The sequence below is a fragment of the Dermochelys coriacea genome, chromosome 25 (assembly GCF_009764565.3).
Source record: "Dermochelys coriacea isolate rDerCor1 chromosome 25, rDerCor1.pri.v4, whole genome shotgun sequence".
Classification (NCBI taxonomy): domain Eukaryota; kingdom Metazoa; phylum Chordata; order Testudines; family Dermochelyidae; genus Dermochelys; species Dermochelys coriacea.
In genome coordinates this window covers 14,658,050-14,680,177 of record NC_050092.1, presented here as the reverse complement: position 1 = coordinate 14,680,177, position 22,128 = coordinate 14,658,050, and the positions used below count along the sequence as shown (strand labels likewise).

Sequence of the window (22,128 nt, the reverse complement as noted above, 5' to 3'; positions counted from 1 at the left end):
GACACGTGTAGCTGACCGGGCCATGCTGCCTGTGGCTGCACATCACACTCAGGCCTGGGCTGCACACACTGCACTGGGGGGCAGACCTGGGGTGGAGGCAGATTGGGTCTGAGTGGTTTACTGGGGTTTAACTCAAACCAGTTCCCGATTGACTTCTGCATCACCAAATTATCCCTGAGCTGGTGCCGAATAAGAGTGGCCATGCGGCCTTCAGCACTGCTCTAAATACGCTGGTTTAAAGTCACACCTTACGTGTAACTGGTGCAACACTGTGGAGACAGACACACACACACACTTTTACTCTCCCAGCCCCACGTGGGGCCGTTATTTATGGTTTCCATCCACTCTCCTAGGCTAATTAAAACCATTGAGGCAATCAGCGAAATTCTCCAGGACCTCAAGTACGATTCGGAAGAAGCTGAGTGATGGGTCTCCCCGTGGGAATGGCTGGAGGAGGTGGGAAGCGCTGGAGGGGGTCAGCTGGGCGGAGCGCTGGGCCACACGGGCAGGGATCTTGCTCACGTCAGGATCTCGCCCTGCGAGGAGGAGCCCCTTGCTCCACCCACTCATGCCAGATCTTTTTTCTTCCTGGTTTTCTTTCCTTTATTAAATAAAACCAAGGGGCGCGCCCCTCCCCCTACTCGCCCCGCAGACCGAGGCAGGGGTTGGCTAAAGCCACGCGACGCTGCGTGTGCAATGAGCAAGTCCGTGCGGGCACTGGAGGTGATGTCCATGTGGAGACCAATGCTCGGAGAACCATGGCCATGGCTCTGCGCTCTGGTGTTTAATGTGCAGCCAGAAAATGAAACAGTTTCCCTGACACCTCGGGGTGGGGAAGGGTTGGGCTGGACTTCGGGCCCCCAGGGGACCCAGTGGGGGAAGTGGCTGTCATTTTCATGAGGCTCCTGAGGCCGGATTCTTACGGAGGCTGAGGCCCTTTGGTGAAGTGTGGGCAGCATAAAGGGGCCGTTCAGTCAGTGGCACTGTGGCTGGCACCCCAATGCACTGGCAGGGCCGTGCACAGGCGTCTACGTGTGTAGCATCCTGACTGTCATTTACACTTTGCCCAGAGGGGGATTCTCTGGCAGGTAAAAGGCCCCCGTTTTTCCTGCCCAGCAGCGGTGCCCCTCCATCCAGCAGGCACCGCTCAATGTCACCGCCTTGCAGGGAGCACTCTCAGCAGTGACAGGGAGGCTGCACCAGGGGCCCCTGCCAGGGAGCAGGGCTGGATGCTGGAAGGGGAGCGCCTGGGGGAGCCGGTCAAAGTCCAAGTCTTTCTTACTGTCCCTGCTGGAGAAGAATGATTTTGGGGGGGCGGGGGAGTCCACGCCCTTCCCCCCAATCCTGAGGGCTGGGTGAGGTCCAGCCACGTGCGGGTGCCATGCAACTCCAGCCCAGTGCTCCCTCTGCTCTCCTGCCACTGCCGAGCGCGGCAGGGGCTACAGCTTATCGCCGGGTAGCACCTAGAACGAGAGCACAGCCCAGCTTCCAGAGGCAGGAACCGCGAAGCCAAATGTCCCCCACACCCTCCCAGCCAGTCGCAGAGCAAACCTCTCCTGTCCCAGCCTGTCTGTGGCCCATCAGCCTATTCGCCCTCCAGCAACTGTAAAGCATGCAGGGCACGTCTGCTTCCTCCTATAACCTCTGGGGCTAGGGCTGGGGCTGGCTCCCACATGGGCACCAAGGGCTGTGGTATGGGCTCAGGGCCCGGCGGGAAAGTCTCTGGGAGGCCAGTGGGGCAGGGGGGAACAGAGCCGGCTCCAGGACCCAGATTCCCCAGGTGCTGCAGCTGAGCTTGGCTGGCCGGGCAGGATGTCTAGGCAGCTGCTTTGCCACTCCAGAGTGGGGCAGGGCAGCTAGAGCCTGTGTGTGCTGCTTTGCCCTCGGGGGAGCAGAGGTGGAGGGTGTGCTAAGGAGCCTCATGGCCAGGGTCAAGGAATGCAGCCTCTGGTGGATGAGGGCCCTCTGCCAGGCCGGGCACTGGCTGGCACATACAAGGCTGCCACTGTGCCAGGAGCCGGGAACCCTGCAGGCTCCCATCCCGATGACCCTGTATAAATCCAGAGGGCAGCCCCTGTGCTATGGGAAAGTGCAGAGGCCTGACCACCTCCGAGTGCTGGCTCCCAGGTGCCCCAGCCTTGGCCCCCATCTCCAGATCACTGGGGCTGGCGAAACCTTGCCCCAGGGCGGGTGCTGCAGCAGGCAAGATGCCCCTTCAGGGCCATGGAGAGCAGCTCCCAGGGGGACAGTGGCAGGAATCTGATGGTGAAGCAGCAGCAGCCGCCTGATGGAGGCAGCTTTGTGTATCTGGAAACTCTGCTCCTCCTCGCAGGGCGAGGTGACATGAGTGGGGGGCACCTGACGCCTGAACTCCCTGCCCACCTCCCTCTCGGCACAGAAATGTAAGGAATCGGAGAAGGGTCCTTACCTACCTGGTTCCGTGTTTTGTGGGATTTCTGCAGCCAGACACGCCACTGGTCATAGAGCTTGATACTGAGGTTGGAGCAGCCGTAGGCGTGTTTCTTCACCCAGCCGAAGAACTGCTTGAGCTCCCGCCGCAGTGTGGTGTTCTGCTCGCCGCTCTTGGGGTCGCACGCGCCTGGGGCCCGATCTGGGCCAGGGAGAGCAGAGGGGGTCAACACAGTGCTGCTGGGGCTGGGGATACCGGGGGGAGGATGCCCAGGAACACTAGCACCTCTGTGGCCCTGGACGAGTTCGTCTTTGGCCACGTTCTGGGTTTCATGAGCAACACGGGAATTGCGGCCTAGGGCCCAGCTCTGGCAGTGCCAGCAGCAGAAGACAGGGCGGGAACCCTGCTGTTCTGGAACTGACGAGGGGGCCATTTCTCCCCGGTGCATGTTCCCTAGTGGTCGGCTCACCTGCGGAAGCAGGAGGGCTCCTACCCCTGCTCCCTGGGGCTGGGGCTGGGTCTGTGAAGGCAATTTTCAAAGCTGTCTAGACAGGACCCTCCTATAAGTTTTAATGTCTCCAAATGTGACCTAAAAACTTGTGTCTGCCTAAGAATCCCCCTCCCTCTAGCGCTGAGCCTCCAGTGGCTTTTCTTGGCTGGGGGCAGCTGTGGGGGTCCCGTGCTCCCCCTTTTGGGCAGTCAAGGTGCTGAGCCTGTGGGTCCCCCAGCGAAGGCCAAGGTGGGGCAGAGCTGTTCCAAAACTAGGGCAAATCCCCCAGTGGTCCCGTGTTACAAATGCCCAGGGAAGGCGTGACATCAAAGTCACATAATAAATAAAGGCAGGAGAGCCCTGCTGAGCGGTGGGGTCGTGCTGGCGCAGCGCAAGGGGTGGAAACGAGGTTCACTCTCTCCCTGCTGGGAAATCAGAGCTCCGAATTGGCTCCTTTGCAAGAAATCCAGGTGCCGGGCACAGAGCGGGGCCAAGGGGGGAACAACCTCTCTGCACGTCCAGTACGCTCCGGAAAGTGGGGAAGCAGAGGCTGGGCTGCTGGGGCCTCGGCAGCCTGCCCCGCCCCCCCACCCCACCTGCCCCCTCCCTTTCCAACCCCATCGCCCCCAAAAAACAATGCGAATCACAGCCAATTTGCAAATGGCGCAGGAGGAATGGCTGCCCCAGCAGGACTGAATGCTAATCTAATTATTGCCAGAGCCAAGGGGGGCGGGGAGGGGTGACCCTGAACTCCAGCAGCTGGCGGGGTGCCAAGACCCCCGGCACGCCAAGGAAAGTTACATCTCCGGGAGGAATAGGGGAGTCAGCGCTCCGAGCCATCTGGGGGGAGGCACTGGGCTGGATTTCCGGCTTTGGTCTCTCGCTCTCCACCCTGGGCTGAGGGAAGAGTGGGGTGGGAGCATTGCAAAGGCTCTCGGCCTGCTGGGGAGCCTGGAGGGACCCCTCCAAGGCAAACAAACTGGGGGGGCTGTGATGAGCGAGAGCCTCAGCTGGAGAAGGTGGAGTTGCAGTGCTGGCTTTTCCATAGCAGCCGCCCCAGCTGTCAGAGCCCCCAGGCACCATCTGTGGGGGAGTGGCTCTGTCTCACCCCAGGCCACGCAGCATCTCTTGAGCAGGGCATGGAGGGTGTCTGCCATTCCACAGCACAGTGCCTGGCTGCAGGGAAGTGCCATGTCCGGTGCTCCCAGCACCGCAATCTCGAGGTACCCGATGGCCGAGAGCATTCACCTGGCTCCCTCCCGCCAGCTGGGAGCCCATGGGCCAAGTACCCGCTGCCAGCCTGAGGCCCCTCACTGCAGCCTCTCCACCTGGGTTCTGCTCTCCAGTGACCCATGCAGATCAGCTGGGTCCCTGGCAGGTGCCCCAGGGCACGGCATTGCCCCAGCCTCCTCCCCTGTCACCTGCAGGCCATGCTAGCATGGAGGACTCAGAGGGGCCCCTTCTCCCCTCCCCTGCCATGGTTATTGCTGCAGGGCCACGCTGCTCACCGCTGCGAGGAGTTGAGGCCGCCGTGGGGTTGCTCCAGTCACTCCAGATCCCAGCCTTTTTGGAGCCGTAGATCCCAAAGGGATTACACCGGACTTGGACGAAGTACACGGTGCCGGGCCGCAGCCCTGCCAGCCGGCAGGACGTCTGGTTCCCTACATCGTCCACGACCTGCCAGGAGAGGAGGAAGCTGGGTTCCAGGCACGTTCCAACCTGTAGCAGAGCTGGCAGCTGCGCCCTGGAATTCATCTTCCCTTGATACCCAGAGATCCACACGGAGCTCGTTCTCTGGGGAGGAAGGATGCCCAGAGAGCCCTGTGGCCTTTGCGGAACCCCTGGCCCTGCGCTGAGCGAGGGACAGGCCAGGCCCAGGCCCAGGCCAGGCTTTGAGCACCAGGACCAGGCCAGTCCCTCTCTAAGCAGGCGTGCGTGGTTCCAGTCTCCTGGCCACCTGGGTGAGGCACTGTCCCCTGGAGTCCTGGGACGTGCGTGCTCCCTCACACTCACCTTCCACTCCGAACTGTCCTCCACCCTGTACTGGATCTGATACTTGGCTTGAAACAGAAAATCCTTCAGTGCAGGTGGGGAGCTCCAGCGAACGCTCAGCTGGTCCTCCAGGTCCCCAACTCGGCTCACGGTGACGTCCGCCGGTGGGTCGGTGGTGACTGCCAGGGGGAGAAGATGTGTTAAGGGGACCAAGTACAGGCAATGCCGGGGAAAGGGCTGCTGGCGTGACCTAAATGAACAGCCCCACCCCACAGTGCAGCTTTTAGGGAGTCCAAGATGCCACTGAGAGATAGACAGTGTTTGTGCGTGGAGACAGGGAGTCACTAGCAATAAGGCCTGGCCAGACGGCAGCTGTGCCCAGATCCCAGCTCCCGTTTTCACAAGGCCTGGGAAGGGATTGGGTTGCTCCTCCAGGGGAGGTTTTCAGGCAGGGAATCTGCTCCTGTCTCCAGATACTTTCATGCCTGGGCCGAGTAAGGTGTAAAGTGCTAAAGCAGCTTGCATGCAAGCAGCTCTCCCGTTCTCGTGGCCACTAAAGCGCAGTGCAGGGAGCACTTGGGAGCAGGATCCTCATGTGGCTGCGGGGCCCACTCGTGTGCCTCTGGCCAGGGAAGTAAGCTGCTAATGCTCCAGCCCTGGGGGAAATCTCAGGGGGTGGGGTGGGGTCTGGGTGTGATGAATACCCAAGCCACTGGGGGGCCTCTCTGACCCTCCTAGGGCTGGGGGGCAGGACCAAGCACCCACAGTGTTTTGCTACTGCAGACCAGCCAGGTGCCCAAGTGGAAGGGAGGGGTGTTGGGACTTGCGGGGAACTCTGAATGAAACCCTTCTTTTAGCTTCTTTCCCCCGTTTGCTGCGAGGGCAATCAGTGGGCATTTGCTGCCCTTCCCGTTGCCTGGGGCATTCGCTCGCCTTGCTCTTGTTGCCGGTATGTGTGCAATGGGGGGGTGGGCACGTGTGCATTGTGGGGCACCCCCTCCCCATACTGGACCATAGCAACTGCCCATTCCTGGTCTGCGAGGGGGATGTGACATCTGCCTCTGGGGACCTCCATGGATCAGCACATCATGCTGGGTTAGTCTCTAAGGTGCCACAAGTACTCCTTTTCTTACTGCCTCCCTAGTATACGACACAAGAGGAAACGGGCATTTCTTCCTCCGGCCATGAGCCAGGGATGTTTCGTGTTCTCCGCGATGCAGGCTGGACATCTGGTCTTAGGTCATGTGGCAGCCCTGCCCCCCTTGCCTTGGCCTGGCAGCAGGCCCCAGGATGGAGGTGGAGCCCCTTTCCTGGCCATGTGCCTTGTGGGGCAGAAAGGGTTAAGGAGCAGCAGATGCCTCCAGGAAAACTTGGAGAAACATCCAAATTAGATTAGAAGCAATTCTGCTCACATATCGTCCATTTCCTGTTGCCCTTCTCCGTCCTTCTCTATTACCAGGGAGGATGCCATGAACCCAGGATCCTGGTCCCCCTTGGAGCTCCATTACGCCTTCCCCCACAGCTGAGGTCATGATCCCTTGTGTGTGACATCACAGTCATCGCCACAGCAACTGGCTGTGACATCACAGTTGGGAGGGACGTGGCTCCAGGTGGGGAAGGAGCAGGGCAGGGACTATCCTGTTTGCAGGCAGTGCGGGAGGAGGGCAGGGGAATGCAGAGACTGTAGGTCTCAAGGAAGGATCAGGTCTCGCCACAATGGGCTGTAACATTCTCCATGAGGTGTCAGCAGCTCTTTAGCACGTGAGAAGCCCCCCAACTCCCCTCGGCACTGCTCCAAGCAGCCAGGGCTCGGATTACCAGAGCCGCTCGGCTCCAGAGGAAGGAGGTTAGTTGGGAGCAGAGGTGCGCTGGTAATTAGGGACGGGCTGCCCTATGCCTTCCCACCAGACTTTGAAATCCTTTGGCTCCCCTTTCCTCCCCTGTGCACTACTGCTTCCCACAGCAGTCAGCCCCACAATGGTGCGTCCAGCCTCGTGGGGAGCTTGCAGCAATGGGAGGTTCCCATGGAGGCCCCTTGTGCTGGGATTCCACCCCGGAGCACCCAGTAGGGTGGCTAAACCCCTCCTGGGCTGGAGAGGGGGTAGAGACCATGGGCTGTTTCTGAAGGATTTAAATCCCCCTCTCAAAAATAAAAATCTAGTCTGAAAAAAATCCTTTTAAAAATGGCCAAAAATGTGAAGGAAGGAAAGAGAGAGAGGCAGGAACCATGCGAGCAGTGGCCCCGTGCAGGGAGGGGGTGGTACAAGCCAATGTCTCACCCACGTCCAGAATGTCGAGCATGACGACTTCAGAGACAGCCACTCCGAGCCGATTGGAGGCCTCCACCCAGATTTCATAGGGCGTAAAAAGAGCCAGGTCTTTGGGGATGTGGCAGGAGTACTGCCCTGCGGTGCGATACTCCTGGCACGTGTTATCCCGGCCATACCACCTGCAAACAAGAGGCACCAGCCCACCCGTCAGGTTGAGTTCTCTGCTGTCAAGGGAACTCAGTCAGTTTGCAACAGCAGAAAATTTGGCCCTTGGTTTCCATCCAACCTTCCATAGACAGCTGAAACTGCTTCCGGAACTCTGCGGATGCACATTGGTTCTAGTGCATTAAGCCGGGATGTGTCTGGTTTCCTCACTGGCAGCTTTTGATGTCACTGAGCTCTTTCGGTATTAATCCGTTGAGCACTAGGCATGGACAGCACTGCCAAGTCGACACCCTCCATGTTAATATAGGAGTTAACTGCTCCTAACCGGAACTGTGATTCATTCATCTGCTGTTTAATACTTGCAGCGTCTCTTTTCAAGGTGTTAGATTCCCAGCCCCAAACACTAACTTATGCTATTTATCCAGAAAGCAAAGACTCTTTGTGCTTCTATGGTGCCTTAAACTCAAGGATCTCAAAGCACTTCCCACATGCTAATGAATAATGCGCACAATCCCCCAGGAACTAGGTCAGTGCCATTTGCCCCATTGTATAGATGGGAAAACCAAAGCATGGAGAAATTACTCAAGGACAGGTACAGAGTCAGTGGCTTAGCTGGGAACAGAACCCAGGAATTCTGGCTCCCAGCCCCCTGTCCCCCTCCCACAACTGGGAATAGAACCCAGGAGTCCAGGCACACACTACTATGCGTGTTAGCCATGCACTCCTCTTAACTTCCCTGAGAGGATGTGTAGAAGAAGCAGTGGCAGGACATGCTTCCCCTGGGCTGCACCCTGCCTGGGTTTCCCTGCCCATACAGTCCTTGGCCTCTCTCAGGCTGCCAGCAAGGAGAAGCCTGTTAGGGATCAGACTGAGCCCCACCAAACTCATTGCACATGCTGGCCAATGGCGCTGATCGGACGGCAAGAGCTTGCAGCCTGTCTTTCCCCTCCGGGGTGGGCATGTTGGAACTTGGAGGAGCTGCATACTGGTTCCCCTCTTTGTAGGTCTTTTGCTGCAGCACTTGCCTCCCAAAAAATAACAGGAATTAATCTCCCTTCCCCCCACCACACCTTGCCCATACCTGAGTTTGTATTTGAGGGTGTAGTTGGTGTGCAGGTAGGTCTCGCCTTCTGTGCCGGGGGCCCATGTACAGGTGAGGTCTTTCATGTTTTTGGACCAGCAGGTTATGTTGACTGGTTTTTCTGGTGGCACTAAAAGGGAAAAGAACCCTTGACATGAAACCCGTTCTGCAAAGAAACCCCCAAAGCTCCCACAGCTCAAAGCAGCACAGAGACTTACAAGGGCTGAGCCAGAGAACTTTGCTCAGTAGATTTGTTGAACAAACTGTTTTAAGATCCCTGACTAAATGCATTTAGATGCTCAACTAAAATCAGCTCATTTGTCACTCACTTGCCAGGACTCAAGATCAGGATTCTGTGATTCCCAGGCAAGTGTGGATGGCATCGTCAACATCCAGAACACCTCAGGGAACACAGGAAAATGCCCTGAGCTGGGTGCCAACAAAACCATCCACTGTTGTAGGAGAAAGACAGGCTCCTGAACTCAGGTCTTGGCAGGTGCATGAAAGAGCAAATGATTTCCAGATCTTTGTTTTAAATGTAAGTGCTTTTGTTGGGTTGGGGTGTTTTTTTTAAACATCCATCCATTTATTCTGTTGCTAAGCTGGGATCTGAAGCAAAACTCCAAAAAAACCCAATGTTTTGTTCCCAGTTAAGCCTCTGTATTCTGAGAAACTCCTAGAAGTGTCCTTAAAATAGCCTAAGATAAAATCTTATGATCATTGATTTGGACAACTGTAATTTTACCAGTGATTGCCAAATAGTCTTTCTGCTGTCATGTTCTCACATGCAGAGGCTAAAGCCAGCTCTGATAACTCCCAGGCTTAGAGCTCCATTAATTAATGCTGGGAAATGAGCAGTTAGTGCAAATTATTGCAAGGACATCACAGGTGCAAATGATTAGTGTACAAATTACTGTTAATATTGTTAATATTGCAGGGGCTTCTCTGATTCGTGTTCTTGGTAACCAACAACACTGTTTTAAATTACTCCGTTTGTTCTAATGAAATACTCAGCCCCTAATGAAACAGGTGGACACATGACAAAATGCAGCTTCTCATCTGGAAGAGAAGCAAAATCTCTCTGAACATCTTGCCATTGGTAGAAACTGGTGGAACTTTTCTGACAAGAGCTGGAGTGTTTAGCCTAGTGTCTGGGCCAAATGCCCTCCAGTGGTTCTCTCCCCCTCTAAATACCCTTGGCAGTTTTGATTAGAGATGTTATTCTTAATTTCCCCTCCTAAAAGCTATTGAGCTGTGCTGCCCAGTATGTTCCACCCCAGAAACAGCTGCATGTCAGTGCGTGGGCAGTGACTGCTCTATCCATACAGTCCTTAAACTGCTTTGGGACCCCTTGGAATGAGAGGTGCAATCTAAAGTTAAGGTCTATCAACGAACAAGGTAAATATCTCTGTGTAGCCAGATTCATCCCTGTGTACGCTCCCAATTCAGCAGACTTGTACCGGGGATGAATTTGGACTGGTTTGTTTTCCTCTGACTGGGGTGTTTGGGGTGAAACAACATCTCTCGACACAGATGCACTGCGAACCTACATCCCACATAAAGACAGGAGCCAGCCAGGATGCTGCTGTCTCTGCCGTGACACACCAGGTTATCTCCTGACTGCTGCCTCGACCCGTTCAGGTTGGCTAGAGCCACGCTGAGGGTGGTGCCATTGAGGACCTTGTAGGACTCTGGGGGGAGCCGTCTGCCATTCAGAGTCCAGTACAGGTCCTCTGCTTTCAGGTGTAAGTCAGAGTTCACTGAGCAAGTGGCGGTGAGCGAAGAGCCAATCACCAGAGTTGGATCTTGGGGGGATATGACTGCAGGATCTGCAGCAAAAAAAAAGAAAAAAAAAGAAAAAAAAAATCAAGAAACAATCTCTTACGTGGCTCGACCTCTAGCTCTTCCCCCAGATAGACTCTGGTCTGCCTGCCAGGTAAAAATCCTCCCTTGCTCTTATGATGAAAACCTAGGAGATGCCTGGGATTTATATAGGCAGGTTTGGCAGCTTTTTCCCACTTGGACAGTGAGATGTAAATTGAATGTGGGTTTCTCTCCAAGAATAAGCTGATTGTGTCAGTGGAGAAGATGTCTCTCGTTCACCGCTGCCTGGGCAGGGATTGTTTATGTGGTTTGCTTTGGCTTTGGTTGCGGACAGCCTACGGGGCTGGGTTTCGGTGGGGCGTGGCAGCCCATGGCTGGTGGGTGGGGCTCATGGCAAAGGGGATTTCAAAAGCAACTGTGGAAACACTTTTTCAAAAAACACATTCACAGCCAGACCTCCCCCAACCAGAGAGGGAAATGTCAGGGACCCAGAGCTGGTCAGTTACACACAGTTCTGGAGGGCTCCAATTCAGCAAGGCCCTAGAGGACAGCTTAACTTTAAGCATGTGCGTAAGGCCCGAGTTTGGAGCATAAGCCCCTGTTGTAGGCACCTACGCCCAGTTTTGGCCCACGGTGATGCACAGGACTCCTCCTGAGACCCTGGGGGTACCTAAACTTACTCGTTGTCTAACTTTTTGCAGTAAAGGCTCCCTAGACACCTATGTTTCTGCCCATGAATGTGCAATGGCTGCGGCCCTGCGCCCAACCTGATTCCCAAACCAGGGGCAGACAGGCCTGTGCTCTGGCCATCTGCCTCGTCCGAGGTGCTGCTCAGAGGAGGACGTCCCTCCTACCTTTTAGCCCAGTGGTCAGGGTACTCACCTGGGATGTGGGAGCCCCCGCCAAGTTCAATTCCCTCCTCCACCTGATAGGGAGAAGGGATCTGCAACCTCTCAAGTGAGCGCTGTAACCATGGGCCTATGGGATAGTCCAAGGTGGGGAAAATCCCTCAAATCTCTCCTAGTGAAGGTGTTTCACTCTGGATAAATAAGGAGAGAGTCATTGGCGCAGAGGGGCTGGATCCTGGGTTGCCTACATCCTGGGTGACTGCTCTAACCACCAGGTGACAGTGTCCGTCTCACAGGACTACCCCTCCTCCTCCCCAAACCAGCAGGAGGCACTGGAGTCCAAAGCGGGTTCCTGGCTGAGAACTGGAGCAGAAGCAGGCACCCCCCCGGAGCTTGGGGACTCCTCTCGTTGGCATCTCCCATGGGAGAGCCTAGCCTACTGGCTTTTGTGAATCACAGTCTAAGGGGCCTCTCTCGCACCATTCATTGTGCAGGAGTCTAGGTGCCTAAATTCGCGGTGATTTTCCCAAGCACTCAGGGTCAGGCAGCATGAGGTTCTGCTGCCCAGCACCTGAGAGCTTTGCTGGGTCGAAGCCTAGACCTGCAAATCCATCCCCTACACTCGGGAGCACAGTGTGTACCCAGAGTGTCACGCTCGTCTGCACACTCCAGTTTGCACTCCTAAGCTCCACCTGCTGAAAGGGGGCGAGCTGTTACAATCACATTCCCTCCCTGTGCCCCATTTGACACAGAGCTCAGATACCTCCATTTGACAGTGCAGCCCGAAATGTATATAGACAGTCGCTGTATTTATCTCACTCCAGGCATTGGAGAGAGACACCAAGGAACATTTTAAGCCCTGATGCAGCACCACGCTTAAGACCATACTTTTATTATAAGTACCACTAACTTAACTGGAACTGCTCATGTGCTTAAGGTTAAGCATGTATTTAAAGGGTTTGCTGAGGCTTTATTTTATTTGTTTGTTTATATTCCACCCTCTGTGCCACAGGGCCACCCTGCCAAGCTCTTGGAGATTTACATGACATTTCTAGCTATCAAAATATGGGAAGCGCCACCGATCTCCATCTAATGGAGACTAACACGCTTAATGTTCCAGCGCTACTTTGGTTGCCCTGGAGATATTATAATCAACCACTGCTGAACAAATGCCACTTTAGAACTTTTTCAGCCAGGCAACTGCTTCTCCAAAAGGCTAATTTTCTGCTCCTGGCTGTGATCTTCCCCCTGTGGCTCTCTGCCCAGGGGCAAATTGCACCTCAGTGAGCTAGACAGTGCATTTATTTGGGATTAATTCTCAGAGCCCCTGACAGCACCCTAAAAGCTCCCAAAGCCCCTCTCCACAGCTGGCAGGCAAAACAGAACCCCACCAGCCTGCAGCCTCCCTGCCCGCAGTGCCGATGACAAAAGAACACACTGAGCCTTAAGCCCCAGCCTCGTACAGGTGCTGGGCAAGGAACTGAGTCCACAGTGCAGTCCCTGAAGTCAACAGAGTTGGGCCTGGTATTCCAGTGACAAACTGGGGCCCCCACTTCATTGCTGTTTACTTATATTGTGCTAGTGCCTAGAGCCCCCAGACAAGGCTCAGGGCCTTGTTATGCCGGGCACGTGTTCGGCACTGCCCATGAACAGGGCTGCCTAGCTTGGGGATACCTTGACATCACTTATCAAGGGAATGATGTTTTCTCTTGGGCCAGCTTAGTCAGCATGGTTCTAGGCTAGCCTCGTAGAATGGCCTAAGCATAACTAGATGCCTGAATGAGATGAGGAACCAAAGCTCAGAGGGGACCTTTGCCTCGTGTCTCTAGCGTGCAGAGCTGCCACTGGGGAGTGTGCAGTATGGGTGCTGCACAAAGCTTTACGTTCCCCTTTGCTAAAAACAAACAAAGGCCTGTCCAGCTGCTGTACGGCCTGAGAGCCCCCAGAATGAGGTGAACAAGCCCATGATGGTGTGGCTGATGAATCTCTGCAGTTCAGAACATCCAGCCTGATATGTAGGACAGAATGCACCTTGGCCTCCGAAAGGGCCTCTGAAAACGTAATCACGCTGCACGCAAGCATTTCCATCCACCAGTGTTTCTTCCATCAGGCAAACCCTGAGGAGCTCGCAGTGAGAAAGCTGAAGCCCTGTGGATAAAAGGGGCCAATGCTCTGGGCCCTAATTCTAGTAAATCTTAATCTAAACACCACTGGAAACATGTACGAGTGTCATAAAACAGACACGTTTCCCGTCCTCCATGCAAAGCCTTAGAGAGGGAATGTCTGCAGGGGCCAATTGTTTAGCAGTATTTTTTCGAGACAGACCCAGAAACGAACATGTGTTTTAAAAGGGAAAAGTGTGAAGTTTTCAGATTGGAGAAGAATGGGCCAGAGAGACACAGTCACTGTGTGGAATGTACAACTCAGAACTAAAATACCTGCTAGAAGTTTTATTACTTTCCTATTTTTTTAAAAAGAATGCTGATCAGGTGCTAAGTAATACTATAAAGTAAAACCACACGTCCAAGGTGTCAGGAGCATTTACTCTTTTCTTTTGAAGGGCCGGATTTCATTTTATTTTTATATTGGAAGTTTAAATGCCTGGGAAAGGGGGAAAAAGTCTCAGAGAAAAGCCTCTGAGATCACACAGCAAGAGCATGCTTTAACTGGGAATTGTAAAGATTTTAAAAAATAATTATCTTCAAGATCCCCAAAGGGGAAAACAAAGGAGAATTTGTACGGTCTCAAATTGTGTAAAAAATACAGTTAACATTCCCACAGATCCTGGGAAATGTGGTGCACAGATCCCCTTGTTGCTGGGCCAAAGTGACATGACAGACTGCAGAAATCCCAACTGAAAGAGCCATTTTGGCCAAATGCTTTGTTCCTTCACAATCTTCCTCTACCTTTTTTCCCCCTTTCTCATTTTGAGGCTCAATTTCTCATGCTCCATCCCCCAGCTCAAAAGTGAATTTTTTAAAATGTTTTATCAAAATCCATAGAGTCAAATGTGAGGGTGGGGGGAATTAGCCATTTTAAAAGTGCTTTGGATTTATTTTTGAGTTCTGGTCACTCGGAGGGGTTCATTTCTGCATGTCACAGTTAGCCTGGGCTTCGTCTTCATGCAGGGTGGGTGCCTAGACAGGATTGAAAAAAAATGGCTCCCAAACGTATAAAGTTATAAGGGACTGAAAATGACGCACTGGCCACTGACCTGGGGGGCTGCTATTTCTATTATTCAAAGCAACTCTAAGCATAGCCAGTCATGCAGGCTGAGTTCATAAAAAGCATAGCAGAGAAGTCTACTTTTGCTGAGGAGAAAGGACAAGCTTGTGGGTAAAGCACTGGCTAGGGCCTAGAGCGACATGGGTTCCAGTCCCACCTCTCTTATGAGACTTCCTGGGCATGTCACCCTCTCTGTGCACCTCAGCGCCTCACCAGCCCTGGGGGCTGTAATATGAACACACCCCTCAGAGGAGGGATTTGGGGCTCATGTTCTGTGGTCTGTGCCTTGGGAGGTTCCCCAGAGTGTTCTTGACATGTGTCTCACAGCCCAGGAGACCCATAGGAAAGTGTGTGTCCCTGGGTGGGCATCGTGCCAAGTCTGCTGGGGCAACAGAAGTGCCATACACAGGGTGGTGCCTGGCTTGCTGTGTTCTCGTTGGAATCTCTCTGGCCACTTCCATTCTGACCCTCTTCTGGGATGTATTGTGGTGACTCTAGCTGTGATGGGGGAACATGTCACCAGCCTAAAGGTACCGTCTCTCTCCCCCACCAACCTGATAGCAAAAAGGGGGTAAAATACTTTTGACCATAGACTCTGGAGATTTAGGAAAAGGGCACACTCCCCCCTGCCCAATGGCAGCTCCAGACAAGCCACTGAAATGTACGTCCCTTGCTCTCCCCCAGCCCTGTGCATTTAACAGGCCCTGCTGCGTCTCTGGCTGTCCCTTTGGATCACCTTTCCATGCATAGGAATACTCCAGCCAGCATCAAAGCGCTGAATCCACTGAACTCCAGTGAAATCAGGCGAGTTACTCAAGGAGGCGGTTAGAGCTGGCAGGTCACATCTAGCCCAGTTCTCCCCAGGATGGTGCCTGAAAAACACAGACTCCAAGGCAGTTCCATACGGGAAGACTGCTCCCCAGCATAACAGACAAGGTTTGTCCTCAAATTGAGCTTGAATTTCTTACCTTCACCCTAATCTGGCCACAAAACCCCTAAACAATCACCCCCTGCCGATGTAGGTGCCCATCGAATACCTCCAGACTTGGACAGCAGTGTCTGTGCACACCTGGGACCCTGCTGACTAGAGCAATGCTAGAGCCAGCTGGCATGTGGGATACCCCACTAACGCAGCAAATGCCACCCACACAGTATTAACTCAGGAGTGCCCGGGTATTGCCTCACACTTGGGGCCTGGTCCTGTAAACCTTACCCATGCAAAACTTCCATTGACTTCAATGTAATGGGAGTGCAGGATGGGGCCCCCGGCTGGAGAGAAGCTGGCCCCACTTCTGAGACCCTCAGGGGGCTTTAACTCCAAATTCCTCAGTTTGGGTGAGTTTCCTTGGCAGGACCCCAGCTTAGCTGCTATTTCAGTTCCGAATAATTAGCTATTGCTGTTTAAAAATTAACTGCTAATGGTTCTTGTTAATCAATCATTAAATAAGTCATTGCAAGCTCCTTACTGCCTGTCAGGAAACAAGGCTCGGCGCTGAGGAGCCTGTGTGGGTCCTACTCGCCAGGTACAGCGCCAGGCTACCGAGAGGGAGGGAAGCCCCGAGCGAGCCTGGGCTCCTGTTCCCGGGAGCCCACAGCAGCAGCGTCGCGGGCACTTGCTTTCACCACAGGTGCTTGGAGCAGGACTGTCCTGGCTGAGGTTTCCGGCGTCCTGCTGCAGCACTGCGTGTGGCTGGCATGGTGTGTCCAGCCCAGGCCAGGCTGGGGGTGGCTAACGCTTCCTAAACAACAGCAGCAGCTTTCCTTGGCCGGACTGGATCGTGTGTTTGCAGCAAACAGCGTATTGAGAAATTCCCATCATAAAAAGGAAGCACCAACTTCCTGCTCCAGGAGAAAGGGAATTCCTCCCCCCCATCCCGCCCCTTGCTTGGGAAACAAAAACACAACTCCAGGAACCAGAGGCTAATTTGTGTTAACAGCACTTCTGGGGCCTTAGGAAATACACTCCCCGTTCTGAGATGCAGGCACACACGCACAGATACACACACACACAGGCCAGATACACACCACAGATAAACACACGCACACAGCTATATTCCCACCACATATATATATACACACAGACTCACCACAGATAAACACATACACACACCCCACACAGAGACACACACAGATACCCTTACACACACCCATCCACACACAGATACAGGCAGGCACACACACCACAAATACACACACACAAATACACTCCCCCCGCCCCTACACACAGAGAGACACACACCCCACATACAAACACACAGGCACAGATAAGCACACCCAGCCACACACACAGATATTTGTTCTTGGTGAAATGATCATCCCAACGGAAGGAGGCAGAAACTCGCCCCCCACCCAAAGCCCAGACCCTTCTCCTGGAGGGAAATATCTGGGCCCTCAGGAGCCACTGAAGGGCCTGCTCTGCTCCACTGAGTGAACAGACGAGCCCCCACGGCCCAGACGGACCAGGAGTGGGACTGAGGGTTCCCTTCTATTGTTCTCAATGGGGATAAGAGAGATTCTCCATTGTTCTCAATGGGGGAGGGGGGATTCTCCATTGTTCTCAGTGGGGGAGGGGGGATTCTCCATTGTCCTCAACGGGGGCTGCGCCCTTCAGGTCCCGAGCTGGGAGTCGAGCCCTGCGGCGGGTCTGGGCACAAGTCCCCTTGCCCGGCTGCTTCCCGGATCGCTGGTCACCGCGCCAGGCGGGTGCGCCCCCGGGACTGGGCTGGCAGCTCCCCCAGAGAACCGCTGGGGCCGGGCGTGGGTGGACCCGCGGCGGGGGGACACAAATCGCGAAGCGGGTTAGGACGCTTCATTCCTGGGGAGCCGCCCGCACCTGACCTCAGCCTGCGCCCCGCGGCGGCTCTGCAGAACAAGCACCCCAAGCCCAGCAGCGGCGGCTGGAGACGGGAGACGAAGCCCAGGGGAAGGGGGTTTTCTCAGCCCCCCACCCCGGGCTGATCTCACCGCGGGATCTGTGCGGGCCCTGGCTGCCGTGTTGCGCTGGGGCTCAGAGCCCGCCCCGCGCAGGGAGACGGGCCAGGCTTGGCGCCCCGCGCTGCGGGGGATTTGGATTTACAGCAATAAAGCCCTTTGTTATGGCCTCGGTGCGTTACCCTGTGGCGCACCCCCCGCCCGGCTGGCTGCTCACCCCCCCCCCCATTGCGCTTGGCGCGGAGCGAAAGGATCCCCCTCTCCAGGTGCGGTTCCGGAGGCTCTCCGCAGACAAGATCCCCCCTCTCTGTGCGCAGGCTGGGACCCCGCGGGAACGAAATTCCCGTCTGCCTCGGGGGGCTGGGGGGTCGGGGCAGTGCGCTGGGAACCCTTTGTTATGTCAACGGCCCGAGCCCGGCACGTTCTCCTTGGACTCGCCCAGCCAGGCTCGCCCCGTGCCTGAGGCAGGATGTGTGTGTGTGTGATCCGGGGAGCACAGATGGGCAGGGACGGGGGGGGGATGGGCCCCAAAGAGAACCTGGGCTGGGGTGGGGGAGTTATTATAGGGGCCTGGGACCCCCGACCCCGCGCGCCTCGGAAATCCACAGAGAGCAAATGAATGGGATGGCAAAGGAGGAAAAATAAGGACTAACGAAAAAGAGGGGAAGGGGCCTTAGGAGACCCCAACGGGGAAGCGCCCCGCCCCCAGCAAGGGGGCCGGATGCAGGGAGGGAATGGGGGCGCATTTCGCCCTGGTTTGCTGCAGATGATCGTCGGAGGAGCCGCGTTTTCAACCCGCACCACCGATTTCTGCGCTCTCCTCACGGCCGCTGCGCCAGGGGCGCACGGAGCTTCCCGGCGTCCACTCCCATTGTTGGTGTCTCTCTCCCTTGCACGGTATTTTGGGGGCAGATCCGTGCACCCGCCATCCCGTGTGCGCGGGGCAAAGGGCTCGGGCAAACCCCGAAGCGTTGCTCTGGGAATTAAAAAACTCCGGGCGCCTCAATTTTTGCTCAGAGCAAAATCTCCCCCGTGCGCCCCACCCCACCCCTTGGCAAAGGACTGGCCGTTTGCGCTACAACCTTGCTTGGCCCGGGCGGGCTCTGCCCCTCCCCTGCTATCTAAAACTATCCTTCCCTCGACCTTCTGCCTTGTCTCTGTCCCTAGTAAGGCACCTTTGCCTGGGCCGGGCGATCCCCTTTTACCAAGCGCGCTCTCCCACCTTGCAATTGCAAAAGGTGATTTTCTTCAGGCTTTTAAAAATTCCCCATTCGTGCCACATGCTGCTGGATTTTTCTATTTCCCTCATAACCCCCAACCCCAACAGTCTCTCTCTCTCTCTCTCTCTCTCTCTCTCACACACACACACACACACACACACACACACCCTACCTTCGCTAGTTCCTAACCGGTTATCGATTTCTTGCTAGCATTGTCGCATCAGATACTGTCTATTACTGTCTTGCAAAACATCCGTGCATCTGCTGCCCACCTTACCGAGAAAAGGCCCGGGAGAGAACGGAATGCGGCGTTACTTACATGTCAAGGATTCCACTCGAGGAAGACAAAGCCAAAGGAACAAAAAAGTGATCATATTGCAACACTTTTGTGTGGGAGCTTGGGGATTGTTCTCCACCTCGAGGGGCAGAAATGGTTCCTTTCTCCCCTGCAGATGTTCCCTATGGGGAATGGGGTTCCCCTCAAATTTTTTCCCGGGTGTGTATTTCCCACACCCCAATTTTAAATTTCAAGAGATCTTGAGAAATGCCTGAAAGAGGAGCAGAGTGGAAGGGGGGGTGGGGGGGCAGAAACACCAACAAGTTTTGGAAAGTCCTAAGCAAGTCTGAACAACTGAAATTGACAAGCTTCTTAATACGTCTCTGGCCCCGCCTCACCCTGCCCGGTCCCGCCCCCATGGGGGGACAGAAATTTACAAACCCTAGTCAGAAGAGATCCTATAGTATTTCCCCTATTGTCGTCCCCCCCCTTGTCTCTGGGTGGCTGCAGAGCAAAAGAAAGGGATGTGGGAGAAAGTCCCCCCAACCCCCCCATCTCAATGACATTTCCTGAAATCGCGCTCCTCTTACTCAATCAGCGCCTTGCAAAGATCAGCTGTGACTCACGGCTGTAAATACCTACTCGGCCCTGGGCTGCTGCCCCGCGCAGTGCGGTTTCTTTGTGCGTTGTTTGTAACCTTTCCCCGCTGTCCGAGCCTGGGACCCGGGGCGGGGGGGTTCACAGCCGGTCTCCCGGAATAACGCCCCCAAAGCCCCTCGGCTGAGGGTTTCAGGGTGTCCCGCCCGCGCCCGCCCGCCCACCCACCCCTGAGGCTTGGAAGAGAGACACATTCCCTGCGCGATTAGGTGAGTAATAAACCCTCCGAGCTGAGCCCAGGAACCGGGATTACAGCCCCGGGCGCCTTGAGCGGGGCCCTCCCACCCTGCCTGGGAGCCCCGGCCCGGCCCCGGCCCCTCCTGACCGCGGCGGCTCTTCCTCCTAGTCCACGGGCTTGTCTGGCCAAGAGTGACCCGCCATTTCTTGCCCCCCCCGAGTCCGTTTGCTCCTATTGCTTCTGCCCTTCCCTTGTTAATGAGAGAAGCTGGGTGTTTCCTACAGACACTCCTGCCCCGGGAAGGGCTCGGGGCCTGGTGTGCTCGGGGCTGTACAGACAAGGGACAAAGGGCTTCTCTTCGCACAAGGGTCGCGCTGGTTTAACCGAGAAATCAGTTACTTGCCGGGCACGCTTCGCAGCCGGGTGGGAATCGGTTTTCTTCCCCCAGCCAATTTTTCTTTATTTTTTGTGTGTGTGTGTGTTTCTGCTGTTCCCCCCCCCCCATTAAAATAAACGTGTTTTAAATTTTTTGGGGGGGATTTTGGCAATTAAAATAATTTTGTTTTTTTCAGTGACCCCCCCCCCCTTCAATAAAAACAGACATTTCGGCTGACACTTTCCATTTCATTGAATCGCAAGTTTTCCATCAAAGAAACTGTGACTTCCACGTAACTCTGCCTTAGATCTGTGGAGCAGAAGTGAAGGCAGCAAGGGGTCCACGTCCATTTAAGCTAAATCAGTATTAACCTGGTTTACATGGACTTAAGAGTGACCACAGGTTTTTTAGTGATATTGATTTAAAGACACCTTATGTGACACTCATACAACTTTGTGTGTGGACTGGGTCCAAAGAGCCAGTCCCTGCGCCCACAGCTCCAAGTCCAGGTGTCACATGTAGAGCTGTAGTCTCCAGATATAATAGAAAGACGGCCAGCCAGAGGTCCTAGCCAATTAAGGATTGGACAAACCCGAGAATATGCTTCTTTCGGAAAGAAATTGGGCTTTTAATGATCTGTCCAGGACCTAGACACTGCTCCTGCTGAGTGCTTTACACAAATATAAATAAACAGTGGCAATCTTGGCTAGGCTGTATTTTCTCACAGCAGAATTTCCTTTCTTGCTCCTCCCCAGCCACCTTCGTTCCCAACACACAGATTTAACAATTGTACCTTCCATTCACATCAAATGGGACCTAGCCATTTTGGTGTAAACAGTACTCTACAATGGCATGGATTCATGTCATTAAAGAAGGTATCACAATGTGTGTGCACAAGGATTAAAGTTGGACTGGCAGCCTTCATTCTGGCATTCCTAACTTGGCAGGGCTTCACTTTGCAACCTTAATGTTCTGTAATGTAACTCTCTTTGGGACATCATTTCCTCATTTAAACAAATAAATCAAATTGTGTGGGGGGGGGAAACAGTCCATGCTGTGGACCAACATCCACACACGGGTCCTCAGCAGAGTTGTGATCTTTAGATCTACCAGGTGTAACTGATGCAGTAGAAGGCTGCTACCTTCTGTGGGGACCCAGCACTAGGGTGGGATGGAGACACACACTTTGGCATAGGGGCTGAACAGCTGACAGGGACGAATGCAGAGAGGGGAACCCTGGGTTCCATTCCAGGTTCTAGAGAGGAAGGCGTAGTTGTGGTCACAGACTCTTCTACCCCTGCTTCCCCAACGCAGATACAGTCCCTGCCCCATCCCCTTCAACCCCCAGCTTCTGTCCCTTTGCCTGCTGCTTTCCCTTTGAATCTGGTCCCTAGCTCCTGTCCCCCACCCTGTATCTTCCCTCTTCCTCACTCCTCTTCCTCCTCCTCCATGTGGCCTGGCCCCAGCAGGTGAGTAAGGGAGAGCCCAGGAGAGACAGCCTCCCTGCTGTCACTTCTGGTGCCTACTGCAGCCCCACACTGTGGCAAAGAGCAATCACAGGGCCAGTCCTCTGCCGTGCCAGGCTGGCTCATGCTCAGTCACTTTGTGTGGATGGCACATATGCAGTCCAGCCACCCGAAGGAGCAGGGATGGGATGGGGCATGTTCAATGCAGATGGAAGTCTCAGTGGATTGAGTTGCCAAACTCCAACTAGTGCAAATTGAGATTTTTCAGAGCCTTATAACTTGGCCAAGTTTGGGTGAATTTTCAGTGTTGGCAAAAGGCACCTCCCCGGCACCAGGGTAACCTCCCCTGCCACATTTCAAGTCCCTGCTCCAGAGCATGGAGATGCTTGAGCTTCTTAATGAAGCAGCTGGGCAATTTTTTTTTTAACATGGGCAAAACAATGTATTTCTCCCTAGCCTCATTCTTGGAAACTGCTGAACTGTTTTAGCTGAAATTTCCCCAACATTTCAGTCTGAGGCAGACACCCAGCATGGCAAATTTCATCCCATGCTTAAAGTTTGGCAAAGGTTTGAAAACAGGGTCTTATAATGGAAAGTATTGGGCAACATTCATTATAGGTGATGCTAACAGCTATACATATTATGCAGTAACACCCTTCATCCCAAAAGATCCCATCACATTTCACTGGCTCTGAATAAAGTGCTTGCTTCCATCTCC

At 54.5% G+C, this 22,128-nt stretch overlaps 1 protein-coding gene across 2 annotated transcripts; it reads right to left on the bottom strand.

Moving 5' to 3' along the window:
- Positions 1-295: 295 nt before the first annotated feature.
- CRLF1 (cytokine receptor like factor 1) lies at positions 296-19,089 on the bottom strand. 2 transcript variants are annotated; one of them, XM_038383585.2, is made up of 8 exons: positions 18,776-19,089; positions 9,959-10,237; positions 8,409-8,538; positions 7,172-7,341; positions 4,914-5,071; positions 4,409-4,577; positions 2,429-2,611; positions 296-1,463 (listed from the first exon to the last, which is right to left on the bottom strand). In XM_038383585.2, exons 1-8 carry the CDS (start codon positions 18,828-18,830, stop codon positions 1,447-1,449), a joined length of 1,161 nt encoding a protein of 386 aa, XP_038239513.1. In that variant the 5' UTR covers positions 18,831-19,089; the 3' UTR covers positions 296-1,446. The 2 variants fall into 2 exon arrangements, with proteins under 2 accessions (XP_038239513.1, XP_038239512.1); XM_038383584.2 differs by having other exon boundaries at positions 2,433-2,611; positions 18,776-19,088.
- Positions 19,090-22,128: the final 3,039 nt, after the last annotated feature.

Bases quoted from the DNA above. Each gene is read 5' to 3' on its own strand.
- CRLF1 (XM_038383584.2), bottom strand. From the start codon at position 18,830: ATGATCACTTTTTTGTTCCTTTGGCTTTGTCTTCCTCGAGTGGAATCC. The intron at 10,238-18,775 runs GTAAGTAACGCC...TTTTTGCTGCAG, and splicing joins TCGAGTGGAATCCTTGACAT to ATCCTGCAGTCATATCCCCC. The intron at 1,464-2,432 runs GTAGGTAAGGAC...CTCTCGTTCTAG, and splicing joins CCCACAAAACACGGAACCAG to GTGCTACCCGGCGATAAGCT.